We start from the raw sequence: 21690 nt of genomic DNA, 5'->3' as shown, positions 1-21690 counted from the left end.
GTTCATGCTTAAGCACCATCATAAATTTGAAATAAAAGTGCTGCCTAAAAGGTATCTGATCTTAATCTGAACCCTCTGAGCAACCTTGGCATTCACCTAGCCTCCTGGTTCCCTTTAAATCAAGGTAACCACACACATTGGACCCCTCCCAAATCTGGGACACCGTCCCTCCACAAGTAGGAAAATATTACATCTCTTTAACTCTCCTTGTAAGCACAAAGCAGTGTATGAAATGACAATATTCAACCTGTCTAAGGTTAGCTTGAGGCTTTTAACTAAAGTTTAAACATTTACCACAAACAAAAATGTCATCCTGCCCCTGGGGAGGAAATTAGCTTAAGCCAATGTGGATGTGTATGATCACAGAATAAAAAATGTTTCAATTGGATGTTTTCGTGGTATGTGGTACAGCAGATGGGCAATATTATCCAACCTCAGCATTTTCATCCATGGAGATCTGAGTATCTGTAACCTGTGTTTAAGCAGTGAATTAGAAGAGACTTGCTCCCTCCATTACATATTCAACCTCAGAGCGTATGGAAACATTTGGCCTTACATAAAACAGCTCAATCCCCAGTAGGGGGTGTGCAGGAGGCAGCAGATCCATGTTTCACGCTCACACTGATGTTTCCCTCTCTCTCCCTCTCCCTTCCTCTATCTCTAAAAATCGGTAAAAAATATATATTTTTAAATAGTTGAAATTGATCATACCATTTTAACCAAATTCCTGTCCTGAATACATATAGGAACACTGGTAAGATCTGGGACATCTGAAAGCAATGCCAGGTTCACAGGCAGACAGTGATTTTCTTGTTTTTCACTTTTTGGAGAAATCTTTCAGTATAAAGATTAACTCTTTACAACAGTGGTTTGAAATCTTCAGATTAACTACTGAAAAATCTCATCTGTGGGTTGGACTGTCATTGTCCTTCACTGTGTAAATCTGAGACGGGACGCTGAAAAACAGTGTTTGTTATCCAGGTCTTGTGGGTATTTAGAGCTTGTAAGCTTCAGTGGACTTCAGGGATCCCCTTGTTCTAATGCATTTTAAAGAGGAGGAGACTGAGGTCCACACAAATTTAAGGTCATACAGTTAGCTGATTACAAAGGCAAGCCAACACTTGAGTCTCCCAGTCCCCAAACCTGTCTCCTTTCAAACCCTGCATAGCCTCCCTTCTTCCTCTAGAAAAAGACAGTGTTCTTGCTTGTAAAAGTACACAGAAGACCATTCATAATCCTCCATTATAACCTGTTCATATTTTCACTATATGACTAAGATGACTTGAAATAATCCACTGAGACTAAAGTAACTGCACGAGTGTTGTCTCTCAATTTATTTTAAATTGTATTTAACGTAATTATAAAAAAATCAGTGGGACATTTACACCATGGAATACTATGCAGCTATAAAGAAGGAGAATCTCATACCCTTTGGGACAGTATGGATGGACGTGGAGATTATTATGCTAAGTGAAATAAGCCAGGCAGCTAAAGACAAACATCACATGATCTCGCTTATACGTGGAATCTAAAGAACTTAATAAACTGATGAACAGAATAGATTCAGTGACATGGAAGCATAGATGAGATTGAAGAATGTCAGAGGGATGGAGAAGGGCGGGTGGGTGGAGGGGGAGAGAGTAACCAAAGAATTTATATGCATATATGCACAACCCAAGGACATGGACAATGGTGGGGAGAAGGACTGGGGAGGGGAAAGGGATGGGGTGGAGTGGGTCATTGGGGAGAAAAAGGGACATCTATAATATTTTAAACAAAAATTAAATTAAAAAATATATATTTAAAATGGCAAAAAAAAAAAAAAAAAAAGAAATATACCAGAACACATGTCATATGATTCTATTTATATGAAATGTCCAGAATAAGCAAATCCATAGTAGTTACCTAGGGTTGGTGGGTGCCATTGAGTATGGGGTTTCTTTCTTGGGTGATGAAAATGCTCAAGAATTAGATAGTGATAATGGTTATACAACATAGTTAATATACTAAAAACCACTGAATTGTACACATCTAAAGGATATATTTTATGGTGTTATATCTCAATAAAAAGTATACCCTTTAAAAAAAAAATCAGAGAGTTTTTGTTTATTTTTAAACTAACTTTGAAAACAAACATGAAGAACCTTGGAGTCAGCTCTGGATTCAGGGAACCTGCCCCCCACGCTCAGTGTCTGGGAATGAGGGCTAGCCCTGGATATGCGGGGACTGGCATCTCTCTTCCCATCCTCCCATTATTGCTATAAACAATGTCCCCAGACATTTGGGAAGTTAATTTTGTTCACTGTCAATATTTACTTGTTTTAAAAATAAAGGCATATTTTAGACATTGACTTGCGTAGATTTTTTTTCTCATACTCAAAAAATAATAGCTTTTGAGATATAATTCATATACTATCAAACTTACCCCTTTAAAGTATACAATTCAGTGGTTTTTAATATAGTCACAAAGCTGTTCAACCATCACCACTATCTAATTCTAGAACATTTTCATAACTCCAAGAAGAAAAAAGAAACTCATACTAATTACCAGTCGCTCACCATTCCCTCTTCCCAAGGCCCCATAGCAGCCATGCATCTACTTTTCATCTCTATGGCTTTGCCTATTCTGCACAGTTCACATAAATGGACTTATACAATATATGTGGACTTGTATGCCTGGCTTCTTTCATTTTGCCTAATTGTTCAAGGTTCATCCATGTCGTAGCAAGGATCAATACTTCATTTTAGCTGATAGTCCATTGTACAGATAAGCCCCATTTTGTTTATTCATTCAGCAGTGGACAGAGTTAAATATTTCTGCATGCAATCATAATAATAATTTTAAAAGAAATGTGAGCATACCGTCAGAAGTGTCTGTCTGTGGAGTATATCCTTCTGAAAGGTTGAAGGTCCCATTGTCAGTCCAGGAGACCTCGGACACGTCTGTGTCGGACACAGACAACTCTTTGGCAGCCACCGTGAGGCTAATCTGTATTAATATAAATACCAGTGGCACATTCTAAACTTTTTTGGCAAATCTTTTGAAAACTCCATACTAACACCAAAAATGTCGGAATAATAAAAACCGGATGAGTATTTTTTCCTTTCAGAACTGTTCAATCATCTTAGAGAAACAGGAGTCTACTGGGAAAATCATCCCGCTTTAAATCAATTTACAGTCAAACTACACAGGAACAAATCGAAAAACTAAACAAAAAAATACCTTAGGACAAAGAGCTGACAAGTCTAATTCACTGTCATCTTTGTGACTTTTTTCTTTGTCTGCTTCTGTTGAGAAAAAATTTAGCAGCTTTCAGTTTCCCGGCCAGCTTAGACATAGTGTATTTTACCCATTACATATCCTTACTCACATTCCTCATTTTCTTCGGTGCTTCCACAGAATTAAATGTTTGCACGTAACACGTTTCACATATTTGCAAAGGTCTGATTTCCAAGGGAAATGGTCCATGTCAATGGTTCTCACAGTGTGGTCCCTGAACCAGCAGCATCAGCACCACTGGGTACTTCTTAGGAATGCAAATTCTTAGGCCTGACCCTAGACCACCTGAATCAGAAGCTCTGGTGGGCCCAGCAACTGATGCTTTAACAGCCTTCAGGCAGCTGTGGTGCTTGCTATAGTTTGAGAATCCACATGGCCAGAGGACACGTTAAAAAGTAAAATTTGATCATATTGCTTTTTCCTCTGTGTTTTATTTCCCTTCCTATTCTTTTGATCCCTCTTATAAGGTTCCCACATTCCTAGTCCTACCTGTGCCATTTTTTATTTGCAATAACCTGCCCCAAAATAAAGCAAATTAAAGAAAGTAAATCAAAAGTAGCAAATACAGAATGTCTGAATCCTTTTCTCCCTCCCCTGACAATTAATTAGAAAGTAGATTTATTGTATGTTTCAGAAAAGAATAAAAGTCTAAATAGGAAAAGGGTATGTTACTCTGGGGGGACTGGCTCCTGTAATAATGTGCTGTACAAGGCTAAACACCCCGAAATAGACTGAAGGTGATTTCATAATCAATAGCCCACTGATGTCTCATTTCATGTGTGGAATCTAAGTCAAATTTCACCTACCGGATCGCTCACGTTTTTTCTGGTTAATATATTCTCCAATTCCAAAATCTAGTTTCAGCAGAACTGACTTGATTTTGCTGTACAGTTTCTGTCCCATATCGTTGCACTTAAACAGTGGACACAAAAATGCACACAGTACTGAAATATAAGAAGGAAGAGAGTGTGAGGGAGGGGATCTTTATTTCAAAAGGCTACATCTTTGTAGTTCACAAAAATGTTTCAGTTCCCTTACTGACAAACAGAAGTTCTTGTCTAAGGGAAATGTTTCTGTGGAATAAGTTCATAATTGCAATTCTTCCCTGTAAATAAAAACATTTATTCCTACACGCATGCACGTACGCATGTGCACACACACACACACACACCGTGTTTATAGTTGTTTGCAAAGTCGTTTTCAAAGACTTGCAATTAGATCAACTCCCTCCCTTCGATCCTTTCACCCTCAAAATTCATACAAAGATTCCATGCTTTCCAGACAACGGTAGTGGATTAAAATATCTACTGCTAAGTTAAATGCCACTGTACCACGGGAACGTTATGATCCACTTGCTTCTTGTCAGTCATATTGGGATAGTAACATTATTTCCGGGCTGTTGTTGTTGCTGTTGTGAAGGATAAATGAGATGAATGCAAACCACCTGAATAAGGACTTGCCCTATTAGACTCTCTTCTCCGCTCTCTTCTCCTTTACCTGTTGAACAAGGCAGACCCAGAGGCTGATATTCTATATGCGCTCTACTTGGGAGAATGGATCTGAGCCCAGACCATTTGCCATCTGTGTTATGCGTTAGGAATACAAAAAGAAATGAAGGTTGTGTTGTCTTCCCTAACATTTATTTCTTTGTCATTGTTAGGAAACGTGCCTATTTACCTTTTAAATAGGAGCTGCAAACTCAAATACCTCTAGCAGCCAAGGTGGTATGTGTAATTTTTAGAAGCTGGTGTGAGAAAAATAGGGAAATTTGAGGGTTAAATGGAGTGTGCCCACACCACCGAAGGGTGGCAGCACTAAATCATATTTTTCAGAAGCAGGAAATCTAAACTTTTTTACAGCATTTTTGAATTATAGTTGATGTACAGTAAATTGCTCAGATTTAAACTGCACAATTTGATAAGTTCTGACCCATGCATACAACTAAGGAACCATCACCACAATCAGGATAGTGAACATATCTACCACCCCCAAGTTTCCGCTTGTTTCTATTAATCCTTTCCTCCTGCCTTTCCCTGGCCTCTCCTACCTCATCCCTGGGCAACCATTGGTCTACTTTGTCACTAAAAATTAGTTTGGTTGATATAAACATGAAATCATACAGTATATGCTCTTTTAAAAAAAAAATCTGCCTCCTCCACACAATCTAATTATTTTGAGATTTATCCAGATTGCTGCACAGATTAATTTTTTTGCGCTGAGTAAAAATCCATTGTACGTATACACCACAGTTTGTTTATCCATACATCTGTTGATGGAATATATGAGTTGTGTTCCATTTCTGGCTATCACAAATAAAGCTGCTATGAACATTTGTGGACGAGTCTTTTGTGGAAATATGCTTTCATTTTCCTTGGGTAAACACCTAGCTGTGGAATGGCTAGGACATATAGTAGCTTTCAAGAAACTACCACACTGTTATCCAAAGTGGTTGTTCCATTCTACTTACCCGTCAACAGTATGTGAGCATTCCAGTTGCTCCATATCCTTGCTAATGCTTGATGTGATCAGCATGTTTAATGTTAGCCATTCTGATGTAATGGTATCTCACTGTGGTTTAACTATTTTTTGAGCCACAGAACATGCACAAGGACAAAGATATTCGTGTGTCTGGGGGGTGGGGAGTATAGCTTATTTACAGCTTTTAAGATATCACTTAAAATTAATCACTTATAAGCCTGCCTTTTGGTAACTATTCTTCCAATTTTAAAATATAAACAGATCTCTAGGAAAAGGAGAAACTTTGGACAAGTGGAAATTAAAGAGTAATCAACTTTCTTTATAATTAAGAACTCATCCCTCCTCTTCTAAACTCCGGAAGGTCTTGTTGACCATTAAATGATACCACGCGCATCACATAAATTGGCCAAATGTTCTGCTATACTTACAGAGTAGATAGCTGAGAATAACCCCAGGAATGTAACTTCCCAAGATCATAAAAAACGTGCACACGCTGCAGACCAGGAGACAAAACTAGAAATCAGAGAAACAACATGTGACAGTTACTCATGACAAGAAGACATTCCAGAGCGCGGGATACACACACAATTGTTTTTCTATGTGTGATCTATTATAACACGGCAAATGTTTTTCAGTGTTCTTTTGCCCTTAGTTCTGACTAATGACTGCAGTGTTCAGCCAGCCTTAGTCCGTTTTCACACTTGGAAATAATCCTTTTGATGTTCCAGAAGCTAATTCCTGGCACGGCGGGCAGTGTCTCCCATTAATCATGCTTGTGGCTGTAGTACTGCCAGATGCAAGGGGACTGAAGATTTATATGCCCCCAGAAACTTTTTTTACTCAGGGTCACTCACTGAATATAAGCAGCCGGGTAGCTAAACCTGAAAGTTCAAACTACTTCTACAAGCCCATTGAAATGCTTAAACACAGCAAAACATGTTACAGAAATTAGAGGCATTTCTGTAAACGTAATGGTAATTTGCACAGCTGATAAACTGTTGGGGTAACTCTACTGGCCACTGCCATCCTCCTGCCGAACTGTATCAGACTGACCCCACTTCTACATCACCTAGACACCAACTGTAAATGAAATGAAATGCCTGCGGTGAAATGTGATTATTTACCCCTATCAGTCATGACCCTCCAAAATCTTGGTGGTGGTTTCTTTTGTTTTTAATATGTTTTTATTGATTTCAGAGAGAGGAAGGGAGAGGGGGAGAGAGAGAAACATCAATGATGAGAGAGAATCGTCCATCAGCTGCCTCCTGCACGCCCCCCACTGGGGACTGAGCCCGCCACAGGCACATGAGCACCGACCGGGAATTGAACCATGATCTCCTGGATCATAGGTCTGTGCTCAACCACTGAGCCATGCCAGCCGGGCAAAATCTTGGTTGTTTTAAAAAATTTAAACGTAAAGATAGAAAAATTATCCCATAAAGTCTTCACATATTTTCCACACTCTAATCTTAAAAATAAACTATCTTACTTATTTTGCTTTATCGTAAATTATGGTATTAAACAGATAAGCAAAGAAAATAAGAAAATTTGAAAAAGACACCCAAATAAGGTATTTGTAACTGATCAATAACTGATAAGACAAAGAGCAAGGGGGTCTTCAAGTCAGATTAACTTTGATTGTTCTTTGGCATAGGGTTAATTTATTAAGTCAAAAGAGAACTGATGGACTTGCAGAACTAAATTAACAGCTATTTCTGAAAGAGCAGGGCCATTGAAGAATATGGCATTCTAGTAGTAAAATGGAAAAAAGACCTTAAAACTTGAAAGAACTAATAAGTCTATAAAACCATTAGTATATTCAGAATTCAGTTTTGCGAAGGGATTTCATATTATCCCTTAAATCTGTAGCACCATCCTCGCAAGCTAACTGACTTGGGGCCCAGTGAAGCTTTAAGTTCAGAATCTCCTAAAAATGTTTAACCATTTTGTTAAAATCGGTATAAAAAATGCACATACACCCTACCTGCTCTAAAAATCAGTCCATAGCCCTGGCCGGTGTGGCTCGGTAGTTAGAGTGTTGGCCTGTACACTGAAGGGTCACAGGTTCGATTCCCAGTCAAGGGCACATACCTGGGTTGCAGGCTCGATCTCTGCCCAGGTCAGGGTGCATGCAGGAGGCAACCAGCTCATGTTTTTCTCTCTCTCTGCCCCACCCCATCCCTCTCTCCCTTCCACTGTCTCTAAAAATCTATGGACAAAATATCATCAGGTAAGGATTAACAAAAATAACTAAAAAAAATTTTTTAAAATCCATCCCTATACAACCTTGCTACTGTAATATTCTCAAAATGTATCCAAGCATAGTTGTATTATTTAGTATTAGTATTGAAGTTAAGAAAGTGCCTGTACATGGTACAACGAGAGGGATTGTAAATGCCGACATTCCTAGGTTCTTCCTTCCAACTACAGGTGCATGTTCAAGAAACTTGAACACAGCACTGCAAGGGAAACGGCCCACTGATCACTCTGCACCTCACCCTTACTATCAGGGTCACAGCTGAAGCCTCTACACACAAAAATAATCCAAGAGTGTGCGCTTCTCCAGGTAATCCCTTCAAACCACTTAGGACTCTTCTCCTCCAGGTTCTTTTCTTATCTTGGAAAAATACTCATTCCACTTATATAATCACTGTGAATATTTTTGCCAAAGGTTTTTTTTCTTAAATAAATAAGAAACTCCACTTTTAGATTAAAAGTAAGACTCAATTATTTCTGAAAGCCCCTTCAAAGGGCTATGTGTTCATTTCATCTCCCTTTGACTTCAGAACCAGGCTGAACGCTATAAACTGAAATTCTTAATAAGATATTTTTTCTTCTTGTTCTGGATGACAAGACCAGTCACCATTCATTTTAATTAAGGAGCTAGATAAATAGGTATAAAAATAGAAAAACAATCCAATTTCAAAATATGAGGTTGAAGTTTTTCTAGTCTAACACATTAATGATCCTGAACCTTGCTGATATCAGCTTTAATGGCATGTGTTCCTTGTAGATTATGTTCTGAATGGAGAACACTCAGAAGCTGATAAAATAAGTTAATTCATTTGTTTCTAAGTTTACTGCACATTTTAAAGCACACAAAGTAATTCTCTTAGACTGGAAAACTTGCCTTGCCAGGGCTCTGCTGTTTGAAAAGAGACATTTCTTGAAGAAATAGGCTGAAATTCATCCATGATTCTGCAATGCAGTGGCTGAACCTGGGTCTTTCATCTGGTTTGGAATTTATAACTTCCCAGCTAAAGAGAGAAAACAGAAAACAAAACGTTTTAACTGAACTTTGGATGACTCGACATTCATTGCTTCAGCAAATATTTATTGAGCATGTACTGTTGGCCACGCTCTCTGGAAAAGCCCTGTGCAGAGGTAAAAAGAAGCCAGACATCTGCCTGACAAAAGCTCAGATGCCAAGAGAAGAAAGACAGGTTAAACCACTAGCCACACAATTACCCAGTTACAACAAGGGACGGGATGAGGGAGAGGCACAAGATTGGGGTGTTGGGACATCTTTTCTGAAGAAGTCACTTGAAGCTAAAATCTGGATGAGCAGGAGTTTACCATTAAGGGCTCATAAAGTTCCAGAAAGAACAATGTACAACATAGGCAAAGGCCCTGTACTGAGAAGGAGCTAAAAGCACTATTCTAAGCCCCTGGTGTGGCCCCAGCAGAGTAAACCAGAAGAATATCATTGCATGAAGCTGGGAAGGTAGCAAGTGGACCACGTCATACAGGGCCCTGTGGGGCCTGTCAGGAACATTTCCAACCTTAAGGATGGGGAAGCCATATACTTTAAAAGAAACGTTGGCATCAATCTTATCATCATCATCACCACTAACACCAACAGTGCATTTTTAATATATACTACAATTGGTCAACTCTACAGAAAATTGTTAAACTCAGTAGGATCTTACAATACCTCCTATTTTCCCAATTCTCGTCACGTAATTTCTTGAATGCAATGCATGACCCGAGAATGTAGTGTCCCCGTCCTTGTTTTTCCCCAGGGACCTCAATGAGCTAAAAACTAGTAACAATCGCTGTAGGAAGAAGACACAAGCAAACACAGGGCGCTCCCTACACTTACAATGACATCAAGTTCAAATCCCACTCTTACAATCTTAACACATCATGAAAATAGGTCATTTCAAACAGGGCCCTCAAATCCATTCATTTAATAAATAATTATTAGTGCCTACCATGACGAAGGCACTGCTACAGAGCTCAGGATATGGCCCTAAACTAAACCCACATTTCTAGTAGAAGACTAGGAGTATCAGTGAGCGGTCATCTGAGCTATGACTGTCGGGGTATCAGGGTGAGGCTGGTCTCTGGGTTCAACCCCAGTAGCCCTAAGACAAGTCAAATCTACCTTGGCCCTTAGTGCTCAAGTACATAGAAATTGTGTACATATAGATTCTGTTACTTTTTAATGTACTTTGAATACTAAGGCAATTTGTAAACTAATAAATAAAGTTTACTTTCTCAATATAAATTTTAAATTATGCAAGTTTAAATTAATGCAATAGCATTTTTAATAAGAAGAAAGTATTTCAATTCCTTCCTTCTTTATTCTATCAGCCTCAACTAATGTTCTGCCAGAGAGCCACTGAGCTAAGCTGGGCAGGCTGGTGCTATTCCACTAGGGAGATATTTGCCAATGATGTCCTGCTATCATAAGAAATGGATTTTGGAGATGTTCAGGTATCAGGGAGTGGTTTATGTATCCATCAACTCTGCCTCTCTCAGTGGCCACATCTAGCACCAGGTTTGTATACCTCCTGAGAGATTCCAGACCTATTAAAAGGAACACTTAAGTGCATGGCTAGGAAACTACTATCTGTACCAAAATCTTGCCAATATGTCTATTTAATGGGAAAATATTTCATGTAGAAGAGCAAAAGCCGTAATAGCAAAGGAAATAAGGTTATTAAACAGCGGCCCCTTTTCTCAGAACAGCGCAGACGTGTTGCAAATTGGCTGGGACAGGCTAGGCTACTGTGCAGTTTAACGGGACCATAGAGGTGACGGAAACACAGACTGTAATTTCTTCTCTCTATGCATACTCAGCAGGATTTTAGGGATTTGGTTCAACTGTTTGGCAAAGGTAACTAACAAAAAGCAAAGAAAAATTTATAACGGAACAATTTGATTATCATTCTTTTAATGAGTATGATGAAATGAATGAACATTTCCTATTTGGAAACAAATTTAAAATATATAATTTCATCAGGACAATGAACTAAAAAAGTGACTTGTGTTCAAGCAATAAAAGATAAGACAGCGTAAATGAACTCCAACTCCATATTTGTCTATGAACCTCAGAAGCATAATATTGAAAGAAAAAAATCACAGAATATATAGAGTATGATTTCATTTATGTAAAGCTCAATATCACGCTAAGCTAACAGGTTATTTAAGCAAGGAAATGACAAAAAACAAGATTCAGTACAGGAGTTACCTCAGGTGGGGGAGAGCTAAGTAGGAACTGTGACTTATGCAAGGAATTTGGGAGCATATTTGTCATGTCTGTTTTTTAAATTTATTTTTCAATTACAGTTGACATACAATATTATATTAATTTCAGGTCACAACCTTTTCTTTACTTAGGCAATGGATTCATGAAAATCGACTTACTACTATCTTAAAGCGACATCTACATTTACATGTGCACATATATGGCTTCTATGTAAAACTGCGTAGATACTTAAATGTGCAATCATGCTTTTTATTTAATGAATAACAATCTTACACGAGTATATCTCACTTCACATCCTACAGTCAAAATGTAAAGTCACTGAAGTTTTTGCCTCAGTGTATGTACTTGTGAAGTAAAAATAACATTTCTGCTGGTGAGAGCCATGAAATGTAATTTTTTGAAAAAATGGTACTTTATATAGATTCTGGAACCTGCTAATACTATCACTAGGATTCACGTCTCAGAAGTGACACAACGTCTGTACACGTTTTATTACTCCAATGGGTAAATGTCCTAAAATTGAAATGGAGCCTAGTTTAATCCTAAATCCCTAAAATTACTTGAATTACCTGCATAGAGATAATGTTATAGCAAAGTCTTCATATAACTTAAGGTATTTAATACAATGAAATAATTAAAAATTCTGTTTTGCACTTAAGGACCTTACCTATTTTCATAGCGGACTTTGAATGAATGCAAAGAAACCTCACCATCCATCCACCCATTACCTTAGTCTCTTACTCAATAAAAAGTTGTCAAGTCCCCAACTGTGTCTTACATTACATTCAGTGTGTTTAGCATAATTATTTCAAACCAACAAAAGCTGAATACCTGTAGCGCTGTTCCTTTCTGTATCTACAGAAACCACCACTTGGTGGGAAGGAGAGACAAGAAAAAACTCAATGTGTGAATACTTTCCACAGCCATAAGAAGACACTCTCATTTATGTTAAATTTCCCCCCCTTTAGAAAAAGCCTCCTGTGATGATATTTTTGGACGATAAATTTCATTGTTACTAACATATTAACATAAGAACTGTGAATAATTCTAATTGATATTTGAATTGTTACAATCAGCAACAGGAATGAGAAATTCATTATGTACAAGTTGAAAATACTTTCTAACCAAATGGGTTTGGAAAGAGTAATAAATATTTGAGATAACAATAAATGTACAGAGAGTGCTGAATACAACTGAATGGAAATATGTGTGATTTAAGAAAAAACTCTGAATTCAAGGGCAAAGAAGAGGTGTCACTCTACATTCCTTTAAGTGAGACATGGACCCAGATGCGTCACTCTGGGAGTTTCCTAATAGTTTTCAACTGTCTGGTGATTAATTCTGAGTCCCACTGAAACAAACATTTCTATAGTCTTCTGTTATATATAGTCTATCACTAGCTTATGTCCCCACAATTCAATTTTGGTGATATAGGTCTGTAACATGTACTATAATTAATATAGTTATATAATAGAGAATGAGATGGAACATTTAATGTCAACTTTTCAAATTCCATTAAGATGATGAGGAAAGTGAAACTCAAGTTTCCTCAGCTAGTTCGAAGCAGAGCCATCACCTGAGGCCAAGACGCCTAATTTCCAATTCAGTTCTATTTCCTTTAAACAAAGGATGAATAAATTCAATGACAACGTTTGAGGAAACCCAATACTGTAATTCAGAACGAGAAGGAATATTCGATGTTGCCCTCGCTCCTATAGAGTCAGGAGGAGTAAGATATGACTGACCGGTACCCACCTGGCCTCATTTAGGAACCACCTTTCCAGGCAAAAGAGGAGCCCTTCGTGTGCAGAACCCAAACGCTCAGCGGAAACTAAGATTCATGCTTGGTGCTTGGTTGACGTTTAATACAAGTGACATCTACACACACACACGCACACACACGGAGCTGCTCCACAGTGAAATTCTAGGTCTTCCTAGAGAGCCTCGCCTGGAAACGGCGTAACCAGAGGAGGGATCCCCCGTGCACACTGGACGCTGCGTGGGAAGGGATCTCTCACGGGGCGCGTGGCTGCCTTCCCTCCAGCTCCGGCGCTGACCATGATGAACATGAAAGGAGCCTCACAAACAGCGTGAAGCCTTCCCACGTTCTTAACCGAAGAGCCTAATGCTTCTATGACCGCAGGCCATCCAGGGGAGAAGCTAGTTGCTCGAGGCCGAGGCCTGGGTATTAACAGCCCAGGGGTTATTCTTCCCCCTTAGTTTCAGAGAGAACGCGTTGGCCAGTGTCGCAGGGAAGTCCCTGTCTTTGGTTCATCTGTCTGTCCTTTCTGTCTGTTCTTCCCTCCCTCACCCTCTTGCTCGTTTCCTTCCCTCAGCTTTCTCTGTCACTCATGCCTTCACCGATAAACCTCCTGCATACGCCGGCCAAGAAATACGGGCCATTTAAGGGTGTCTCCCTCGTGACATCCTGCCCGAGCCCAGCTGGCGCCACAGCTCCCTCGGGGACGCACCGTAGTTCAAATGGGCTTCTGCCCAAGGACCTGCGGCTGTGTAGTGCTTTCAAAAAAGAAAGGTACCAATACTATGGTCCTGGCAGATTCAGTTAGCTACGTTCTCCTTCTTTAAAAATATTAAGGACACATTTATGACAAAAGACATTCTGCATGGGAAGGATAAGCGCTTATTTGCCAAAGAACCAATTTATGGTTTCCCCTGCCTGAGAAACTCTAAGGGAATAGAAATCAGGAAGGTGGCTCCTCAGGCAAGCGGCCTCACCTTATCACAGAGGGAGCTCTGGCTTCCCAGCAGATCCTGGTGGCTCCCCGATTTGAGGAGACAGAACTCAGAGTCCAAGGGGAAGACCAAAGAGACCAGGGTTGGCAGGACTAAGTAGGGGGACCTAGAGCTTGCAGGGAGAACACTGACCATCCGAGGGCCCCCGGAGCGCATGTGAGCAAGTGGGGGGCTGGGAACGAGCCACAGAAAGCACAAGCGGGAACAGAGTCCAGCGCTCACTCAAGGCCAGAATGACACCTGGTCCTACCGACCAGGCTAGAAAGCCTCAAATTCATGGACATCGGGTCCTCAGAAGGGTTTTGCCTCAGTGGCAGAGAACAATTAATCCTAGACTAAATGCTGCTCTGGTCCTAACAAGTCTTAGAAGCAAGCTCCAAAAGGATCAAACGGATTTGAAGGTATTTAACTGTGGCAGACGTAGGAATAAAAAACGGTCAGTTTTGGTAGGAACCAAATAACTCATGTGGCCTGTGCTTACCCTTTAAGTGCTATGTAATTTTAAAAGGTACTGAACAAAAATATGTTTAAGTTTTATATTAAAAGACAAGTTAGTCTTTGTCCAGTTTAATGGCTGGCAGACATGAAATTTGAACGCACTTTAGTTTCAGAATGCAGCACACAGTACCCTCCATTAGGGGGTGCTGTAAGACAATAAAAGTGACGCTCGCTCTCTCTTTAAAAATAGACTAATTCGGTCAGAGAGAACACGTGCTAGCAGCCTGTTTCATCTCTTTGAGCTCCACAAAAAATAATGTGGAAACAAATGAATCTTGGCATAGAACAACTCATGTCTCTCAGTACCATTTCCCTTCTGTTCATTTCAATAAACATGCATTGAGGGCAGTTTATGACTGTCAGTCATCATCATTCCTGGATCCAGGGATTTAGACATGACTAAGACACCCTCCCCAACCAATCAGTGAAAGTTTACAGGGGACCCCAAGCTGATATTTCCCTCCCCCCTTCCCTCCCTCCCTCCCTCCCTCCCTCCATTATACATGAAGCTGACCTCTATAAAATGACATTTAATTAGGGCTATTGGAGAAAAAAAATCAAAACCTAAGTTGGGCCTGGCCGTCGTGGCTCAGCAGTTGAGCGCTGACCTATGATACAGGAGATCGTGGTTCAATTCCGGGTCAGAGCACATGCCCAGGTTGCGGGCTCGATCCCCAGTAGAGGGCAGCCGATCAAAGACTCTCATCGTTGATGTTTCTATCTCTCTCCCTTTCCCTTCCTCTCTGAAATCGACAAAGACATATTTAAAAAATAATAATAAGTTGTGGATTGACTATGGGAGGAGAACCTGTTAAATATAAGACACCATCATTTCACAGGATCATAAATCATTTTAGAATATATTGGTGAACCTAACATTCAGAAAGCATTTTTATAATGGAAAGCGTTTTTTAAAGCAAAAAAATTAGATTTTAAAAAATATATCAAAGTTGAAATCTTTTCACATATTTCTTGAGCTTTAGATTTGAGGATATAATTATCATCCACGTGAGGTGGATGAGAAAGAGAAGAGGAAGCCGTGTGAGAGTGACAGGGTGGAGAACAGGGTGAATCCCGATGCTCTGGTTTGAGTTCTTGGGTCCTGTGAGCCCCAAGAGGCAAGGCCAGCCACAGACATCCCCTCTGTGGGAGCCAAGTTCCCCTTTTGGCCTTGAGTTGGTTTCAGTTTGGTTTCTGGCATTTTCAGCACAAAATAAAGTGCTATATTTTTCAGTGGGATCAATGAAGAATTGTATAATATATTTTAAAGTAGGAGGTAGAAACAACTATTTTAAAAGAGTTATGGAATAGAATACACACAGAGATTAGCATCGCAGTTTTATTTAGGTGACAGTTTTTAGTAGAATGGAAGATGGAAACAAGGGGAATGATCCAGGCTAAGGCACTTAACTTAACAATTCAAGTTAAGGAGGTTTCTAGGCAGCAAGCAATAATAAAAGTAACGCCAGGGGCCAGGCGCTGTACTCAAAGCTGTAAAGTTACTCTAATATTCAGTCCTTACAACCAACCCAGGGGTGAAGTGCTATTTATTATTCCTGTCATACAGATGAGGAAACTGAGGCCCAGATATGTTAACCATCTTGCTCAAGGTCACAGAACGAACACCCACTGGACTAGGGCTGTAAGAAGTGGAACTGAGACTGCTCAGAGGGGAGACGCAGGAAGACCTCTCAGGACTGGAACATGGGGATCATTTCAAAGATGAGTAGAGAAGTCATATGGCAAGGAATGTAGGATCCTTAAATGCCAAGCTACAGAAGCAAAAATATCGAAAACACAGTTTTGGATCCCAGATGAAACTAAGGACCAAGGAGCTGAGATTCCTATTTTCTCTCTCCGACACTTCAGATGTTTCTAAGTCAGGGCCCACAAAACAATTCCAGGGCACACGCCAAAGATAACAGTGATGAGAGCTGCCACTGGCCGAGCTCTCCCCAGGCCAGGCACTGTGTTAAACACTGTGTGCATTTCCTCTCCAAGTCGTCTCCATCAGTATATCATTTTCTTTTGTAGCAATTAATGACCAGTTAATTTGTGTTCGTAACACTGACTCCCTATTAGATTTTAAATTCCATGAAAGAAGTCATAGACATGGCTCTGGCTTCAGCAGCTAACAGAGCTTGACATGTATGAAGCACATAAAATACTGCATAGATGAATGAATATAAACAAAGAATATAAACAATGGATGAATATCCAAGAAAATATAAGAAATAACGAACTGGTTATTTAGTGACATTATGTATGATTTTTATTCACTTATCTGAATGTTTCTATACATTAAATATTGTCAATAATGAGCATGTATTCCTTTATATGTATTAAAATATATATAATAATAATGGGCAAAAGGTCCAAAAACTTTGGAAACTCACTTTCATTTATACTGAACAGTATTTTTTAAAAAATTATTCCCCTAGAAATGGAGAGTTAAACTGCCTTCAAAAGTAGGTATTGCTCGGCTGGGCGTGGCTCAGCAGTTGAGTGTCGACCTAGGATCCAGGCGATGGGGGTTCGATTCCCGGTCAGGGACATGCCCGGGTTGCGGGCTCGATGCCCAGTCGGGGGCGTGCAGGAGGCAGCCGATCAATAGCTCTCTCATCATTGACGTTTCTTTCTCTCTCCCTCTCCTTTCCTCTCTCTGAAATCAATAAAGATATATTTTTCTTAAAAAAAGTAGGTATTAGGAGATATGCCTCATTTATTCCAAATGTTTCTTTAACTAGAAATCAGTATTTTGTGTGGAGTTCCTCTGGCAAAACATGGGTCCGAATGGATGACTTCTCCGTGGGGATCAGGAGCACCCTGGGCAGACAATACTCACACAACCCCCATGCATCTCTGGTACCCAGAAGAACAGGACGGGGGCCTGCGAAGCTGAGTGGGCCAGGATGTGGAAGTCAGTCAGTATCCAACCTTCCCATGTGGACAGAGGAAAGTGAGTCCCCTGTTTGTTTCTGCTGGGTGACCTCACTCCCCTGGAGTGCATTTTCAGATATTGTTGTCTCCTCTTAAACACACGTACACACACTCACACATACATGCACACACACCTTTTTAGTCGCTCTTTAGATTTTCCATATCTCTAAGAACTCATATTGCAATAATCATTTCCCAAGATGTTTAGAAGAACTCCATCATACCACCTCCAGGGAATGCACATAATTTTACACTATCTGACTTTATTTTTCATCTACAGGAGTTGGAAATTGAAGCCAAACAAAATTTCAGAATAAGCGAGTTATGTCAACGTCCCATAGGGACAAACTTTTTAAAAAGGGGAGTTGTTATAACCTAAATTGTCACCTAGCAACGATGACAGGCAGCTGCTTCCACCATCACACCTATAAATATGCTTTGGCCTGGCACCCTCACAGCCCTTTCATTCTCCGTAGGTGACTAATGGTCTCATGCTCTGTTGGTAGCCGACATCTGTTGATGGTTAAGTCCTGCCGAATTTTTCTTAGAAAGGTCAGTCAGTATCCAGTTACAGATTTTAACATTTCTTAGTGCAATGTGTTAGAATTTCTTTTAATCCTGTGGACACATGATATGTTCTTCCTTGTGCGCGCGCGCATGTGTGTGTGTGTGTGTGTGTGTGTGTGTGTGTGTGTGTGTGCAGGCACAGGAACAAAATACAGGTATGCGTGTCTTCACAAACGCAGCATTAGAACCATGACAAAGCAAATAAGATGTGTCAACTGGAGGATTAAAATAAGCAAACGCAAGATTAAGAAATTACAGAGCCCTCCACTTGAAGCTTTCGCTTTCTCGGACCATGTGAGCAACTCCTGCCAAGCAAGGCCAGGGACCAGGAGGCACCACTAAGTGTTGGCTTTTTCCACCCCAAGAAGCAGAGCCCCATCTCCCTCAGGAAAACTTGGGGTTCTATGTGGGGCTCTCTCTCTCACTTCATACTGTTTTAAACAAATCAGAGATCAGTCACTTTGTGAAACTGCCCCTAGTCCCTTCCAGCTCAGTCTGTGCACTGCCACCTCCCCAGGCCCACAGACCATCACTTATCCATCAAGATAATTTGGAAGGTTGGCACTCAACCGCCATCATGTTACTTCTTATGTTATTCTAGTTTCTACAAGCAGATGCCCGTTAGAAGTTATTTTCCACAGCTTTCAATTTTGTTAACTTTTCAACAACTAGACTTTCATAAAGTCAGGGCACGAACCATTTAAATTCCATTACTAGCTCAGAACAAGCACCTACTTGAGACCTGCAGGAGATTAAACACCCTTTCATTTGTGAATGCCAAGCTTTGCTTCAATCACTATCCCTGAGGGAAGAAAAGTTTCTACTTTAGCCCTGAAGGATGGATAATATCTGAGAGTCAGGAATCACCTCTCAAGGAAAACAAAAATTGTTATCGTGACGCAAGTCGGCTAATTTGGACATAAGCCTTTCTTTGCATTCTATTTAGGACCCACAGTTTCCAATGAAGTACAATCCAGGATTTACTGTAGTCGGAGTCAGAAGTTATTGTCCCCTCCCTGCTTCTTTTTTTCACTCTGGCCTAGTTATATGAAACCCACACTTCTGTGACAATACTAAAGGATACATTTCTTACAGAGCAAATTTCATCAACAATACAGCTCCTGATTTTGCTTCTTACAGAGACCTTACCCATCTCACTGGGCCTGAACAGGTACATACAACCCAAAGAGACTGAATGGTCAAGTTCCTCCAAAGTGTTCTATTAAGAAGGCCAATTAAAATGTATTTTGTTTGAAGACTCCGTTGTCAGTCTTTATGATGAGGGGGTGCCTTGGAACATGGCAGATCTGGAGTTGGTGACTGTCAGTTATTCATTCAAGATGCTGGAGTGTTCAAATATAGGCTACATTCCCATTTTAGTTCTTTTAAGAGAGCATTTCTCATTTATTTCATTTTTGAGCCATCTGTGGCATTTAAAGGAACACACCCTTACCAAGAAGATCATTCTTATCAGTCATAGGAGAAATGAGAAGCTCATTACGATGCGTCAATGTTGGCTAAACTTGCCGTCAGCCTCCTTTGAAAGTGGATTTTAACAATAAGCTATTGTGTGGATATCAAACATGTTACTGGTAAATTAGTACAACGCAGTACTCAATAACAGTATGCAGGGGTGATGGGTATGTATCTGGGGGTGTGCAGGGCACAAACTAGATAGGAATATGTGACGACCCAGGTAGAAATGAATGCAGGGCCATGAAATGTGTGACCGTGAAGTCTCTTGCTGGGGGAGGGTGTGCAGTGGTTGATACTATGGTGTGAGGACAAATTTTCAAAAGAAGTTATTTCTCCGAGTAATACGTTCTTTAGGAAAATGAAATTATAAAAATTAATTAATACAGCCTGTCTGATTTAGAGAGAGTTTCTATAGGAATGCATTCCCCCTTTCTCATATTCACAGAATGAAAATAAGAATGGATCTAATAACGAACTGAAGACGAGTCAGCCTTCAACACATTTGTAATTACCATATAACAGTCACTGTGTGTTTTATAACTGGAGATTTAAAAGAGTTCCTGAAAACACTTATTTAAAGAGTTCCTCCAACATTTCATTTCCATTCACATCATTAATTTGATCAGAAAACCTTCTTCTTAAAAATCGGTATTCCTTTGCTTTTGAAATGTCACTCAGTGGAAATCGATAAGATCTGAATGATGTAGGCTGACTGTGTGCCAGTGAGAGAGCAGTCTGCCCAGCTACCCTGCCCTCCACTTTTACGTGCCTCAGGTCTTCCTCTCTGCCTCTAGAGTTCAAGTTCCTGTCAGTGGCATTCAGGAGGCTCTAACGGCTGCCACGTGTGCTGTACGTGTGGGAAGACTGCCAAGCATACCAGAGGCCTGCTTGCCCAATATTCTAGCCATTTCTTGGAAGTCACCTTCACTAAATCAGATATCATAGGACAGCAATGAGTTGTTCACACCTGCTACCTCCCTCAGGTACCATGACAAATCCATATCCCTTGCTCCTTTCACCTCGGTCACTACTTACCAGATTTGCTAGTTGGTAAAATTTTAAATGCCTTCTTGTTTGTTATGCACAGTTTATTGTTTCATTTTTTGCCTGTACTCCATACTCAGTTGCGTGAAATAGACTTGGTAAGATCCTTTAGTGAGATCAAACAGCTCTTTGATCAACCTGTTATTTCATTTCCGTAGATGGAACCATCTAGAACCACAAGGACAAAACTACTGTTGGACAGCATTTAACTGGGCCTGGACATTCTAAGGGTTATCCCCACTCAGCTAAGCAAATCAGTTAAGTGGTGCTAAACATCTCATCCTGAGCTACCTGGGGGATCTCAAACCCTAGGTGAGTCTTCAGGGAACTGACCACAGCCAACATGGAACAATGGAGCGAGATGGCCAAAGAAAATCACCTGTTATTAAACAACACAATAACTATTTACACAAACATGCAATGAAAGACATTCTTTTATTGCTATCTTTGAGTACATTCTATGCTTTAGAGTTATATTTTGATCCGAACTCAATCTTTCATGCATAATTTTCTCTTTTTTCCCCTAGCTCATGTAAACATAATGCATTTTCAAGAAATGGGGGGAAAATGTTGGGTTCTATAAAAGGCAATTGTTGTTTGTTTTTAAAATATATCTTTATTGATTTCAGAGAGAGGAAGGGAGAGGAAGAGAGAGAGAGAGAGAGAAACATCAATGATGAGAGAGTCCTCATTAATCAGCTGCCTCCTGCATGTGTCCGGCCTGGGGATCGAGCCCACAACCCTACATGTGCCCTGACCAGGAATTGAACTTTGATCTCTAGGGTCCTAGGCTGATGCTCAACCACTGAGCCACACCAGGCCGGGCAAAAGGCAATTGTTTTTAAAGTCAGATATATGCCATTGCTTCTCCTTTCATCAACAAAAATCTTCTACCTTCTAATCTACGTAATCTTTAACCAAACTAGCCACTTCCAACATGGTTTCAGTGATCCCTGTATATACCACAGCTAGCAGATACCCCAGATGCTAAGTATGATTAGGTTCACTTAAAAATTAAGTTCACTTTGAATATATAGCCAGAGTCCAGGAATGAATCAAGTCTGTGAATTCTGTTATGAACTGAACCTTTGGAATCATAAGAGCAAATAAAATGAAGGTTCTTTTAACAAATTATGCTCAAGAATCTGGGGATATAATA

General features: G+C 40.0%; 1 protein-coding gene across 1 annotated transcript in view; it reads right to left on the bottom strand.

Annotated features, from left to right (window-relative positions):
- RETREG1 (reticulophagy regulator 1) overlaps positions 1 to 21690 on the bottom strand; it is a 107934-nt gene that overhangs the window by 1090 nt on the left and 85154 nt on the right. The window contains exons 4-8 of the mRNA XM_087815338.1: positions 8889 to 9015; positions 6187 to 6271; positions 4087 to 4224; positions 3224 to 3288; positions 2863 to 2989 (exon numbers count right to left, since the gene is read on the bottom strand). Coding sequence (XP_087671464.1) covers positions 2863 to 2989; positions 3224 to 3288; positions 4087 to 4224; positions 6187 to 6271; positions 8889 to 9015 — 542 coding nt within the window. The remainder of the gene's footprint in view (positions 1 to 2862; positions 2990 to 3223; positions 3289 to 4086; positions 4225 to 6186; positions 6272 to 8888; positions 9016 to 21690) is intronic.

Source organism: Miniopterus natalensis, chromosome 3 (assembly GCF_054644295.1).
Source record: "Miniopterus natalensis isolate mMinNat1 chromosome 3, mMinNat1.hap1, whole genome shotgun sequence".
NCBI classification, from domain to species: Eukaryota; Metazoa; Chordata; class Mammalia; order Chiroptera; family Miniopteridae; genus Miniopterus; species Miniopterus natalensis.
The sequence above is the reverse complement of the archived record's forward strand: the minus strand, read 5'-3'. Positions and strand labels throughout refer to the sequence as shown.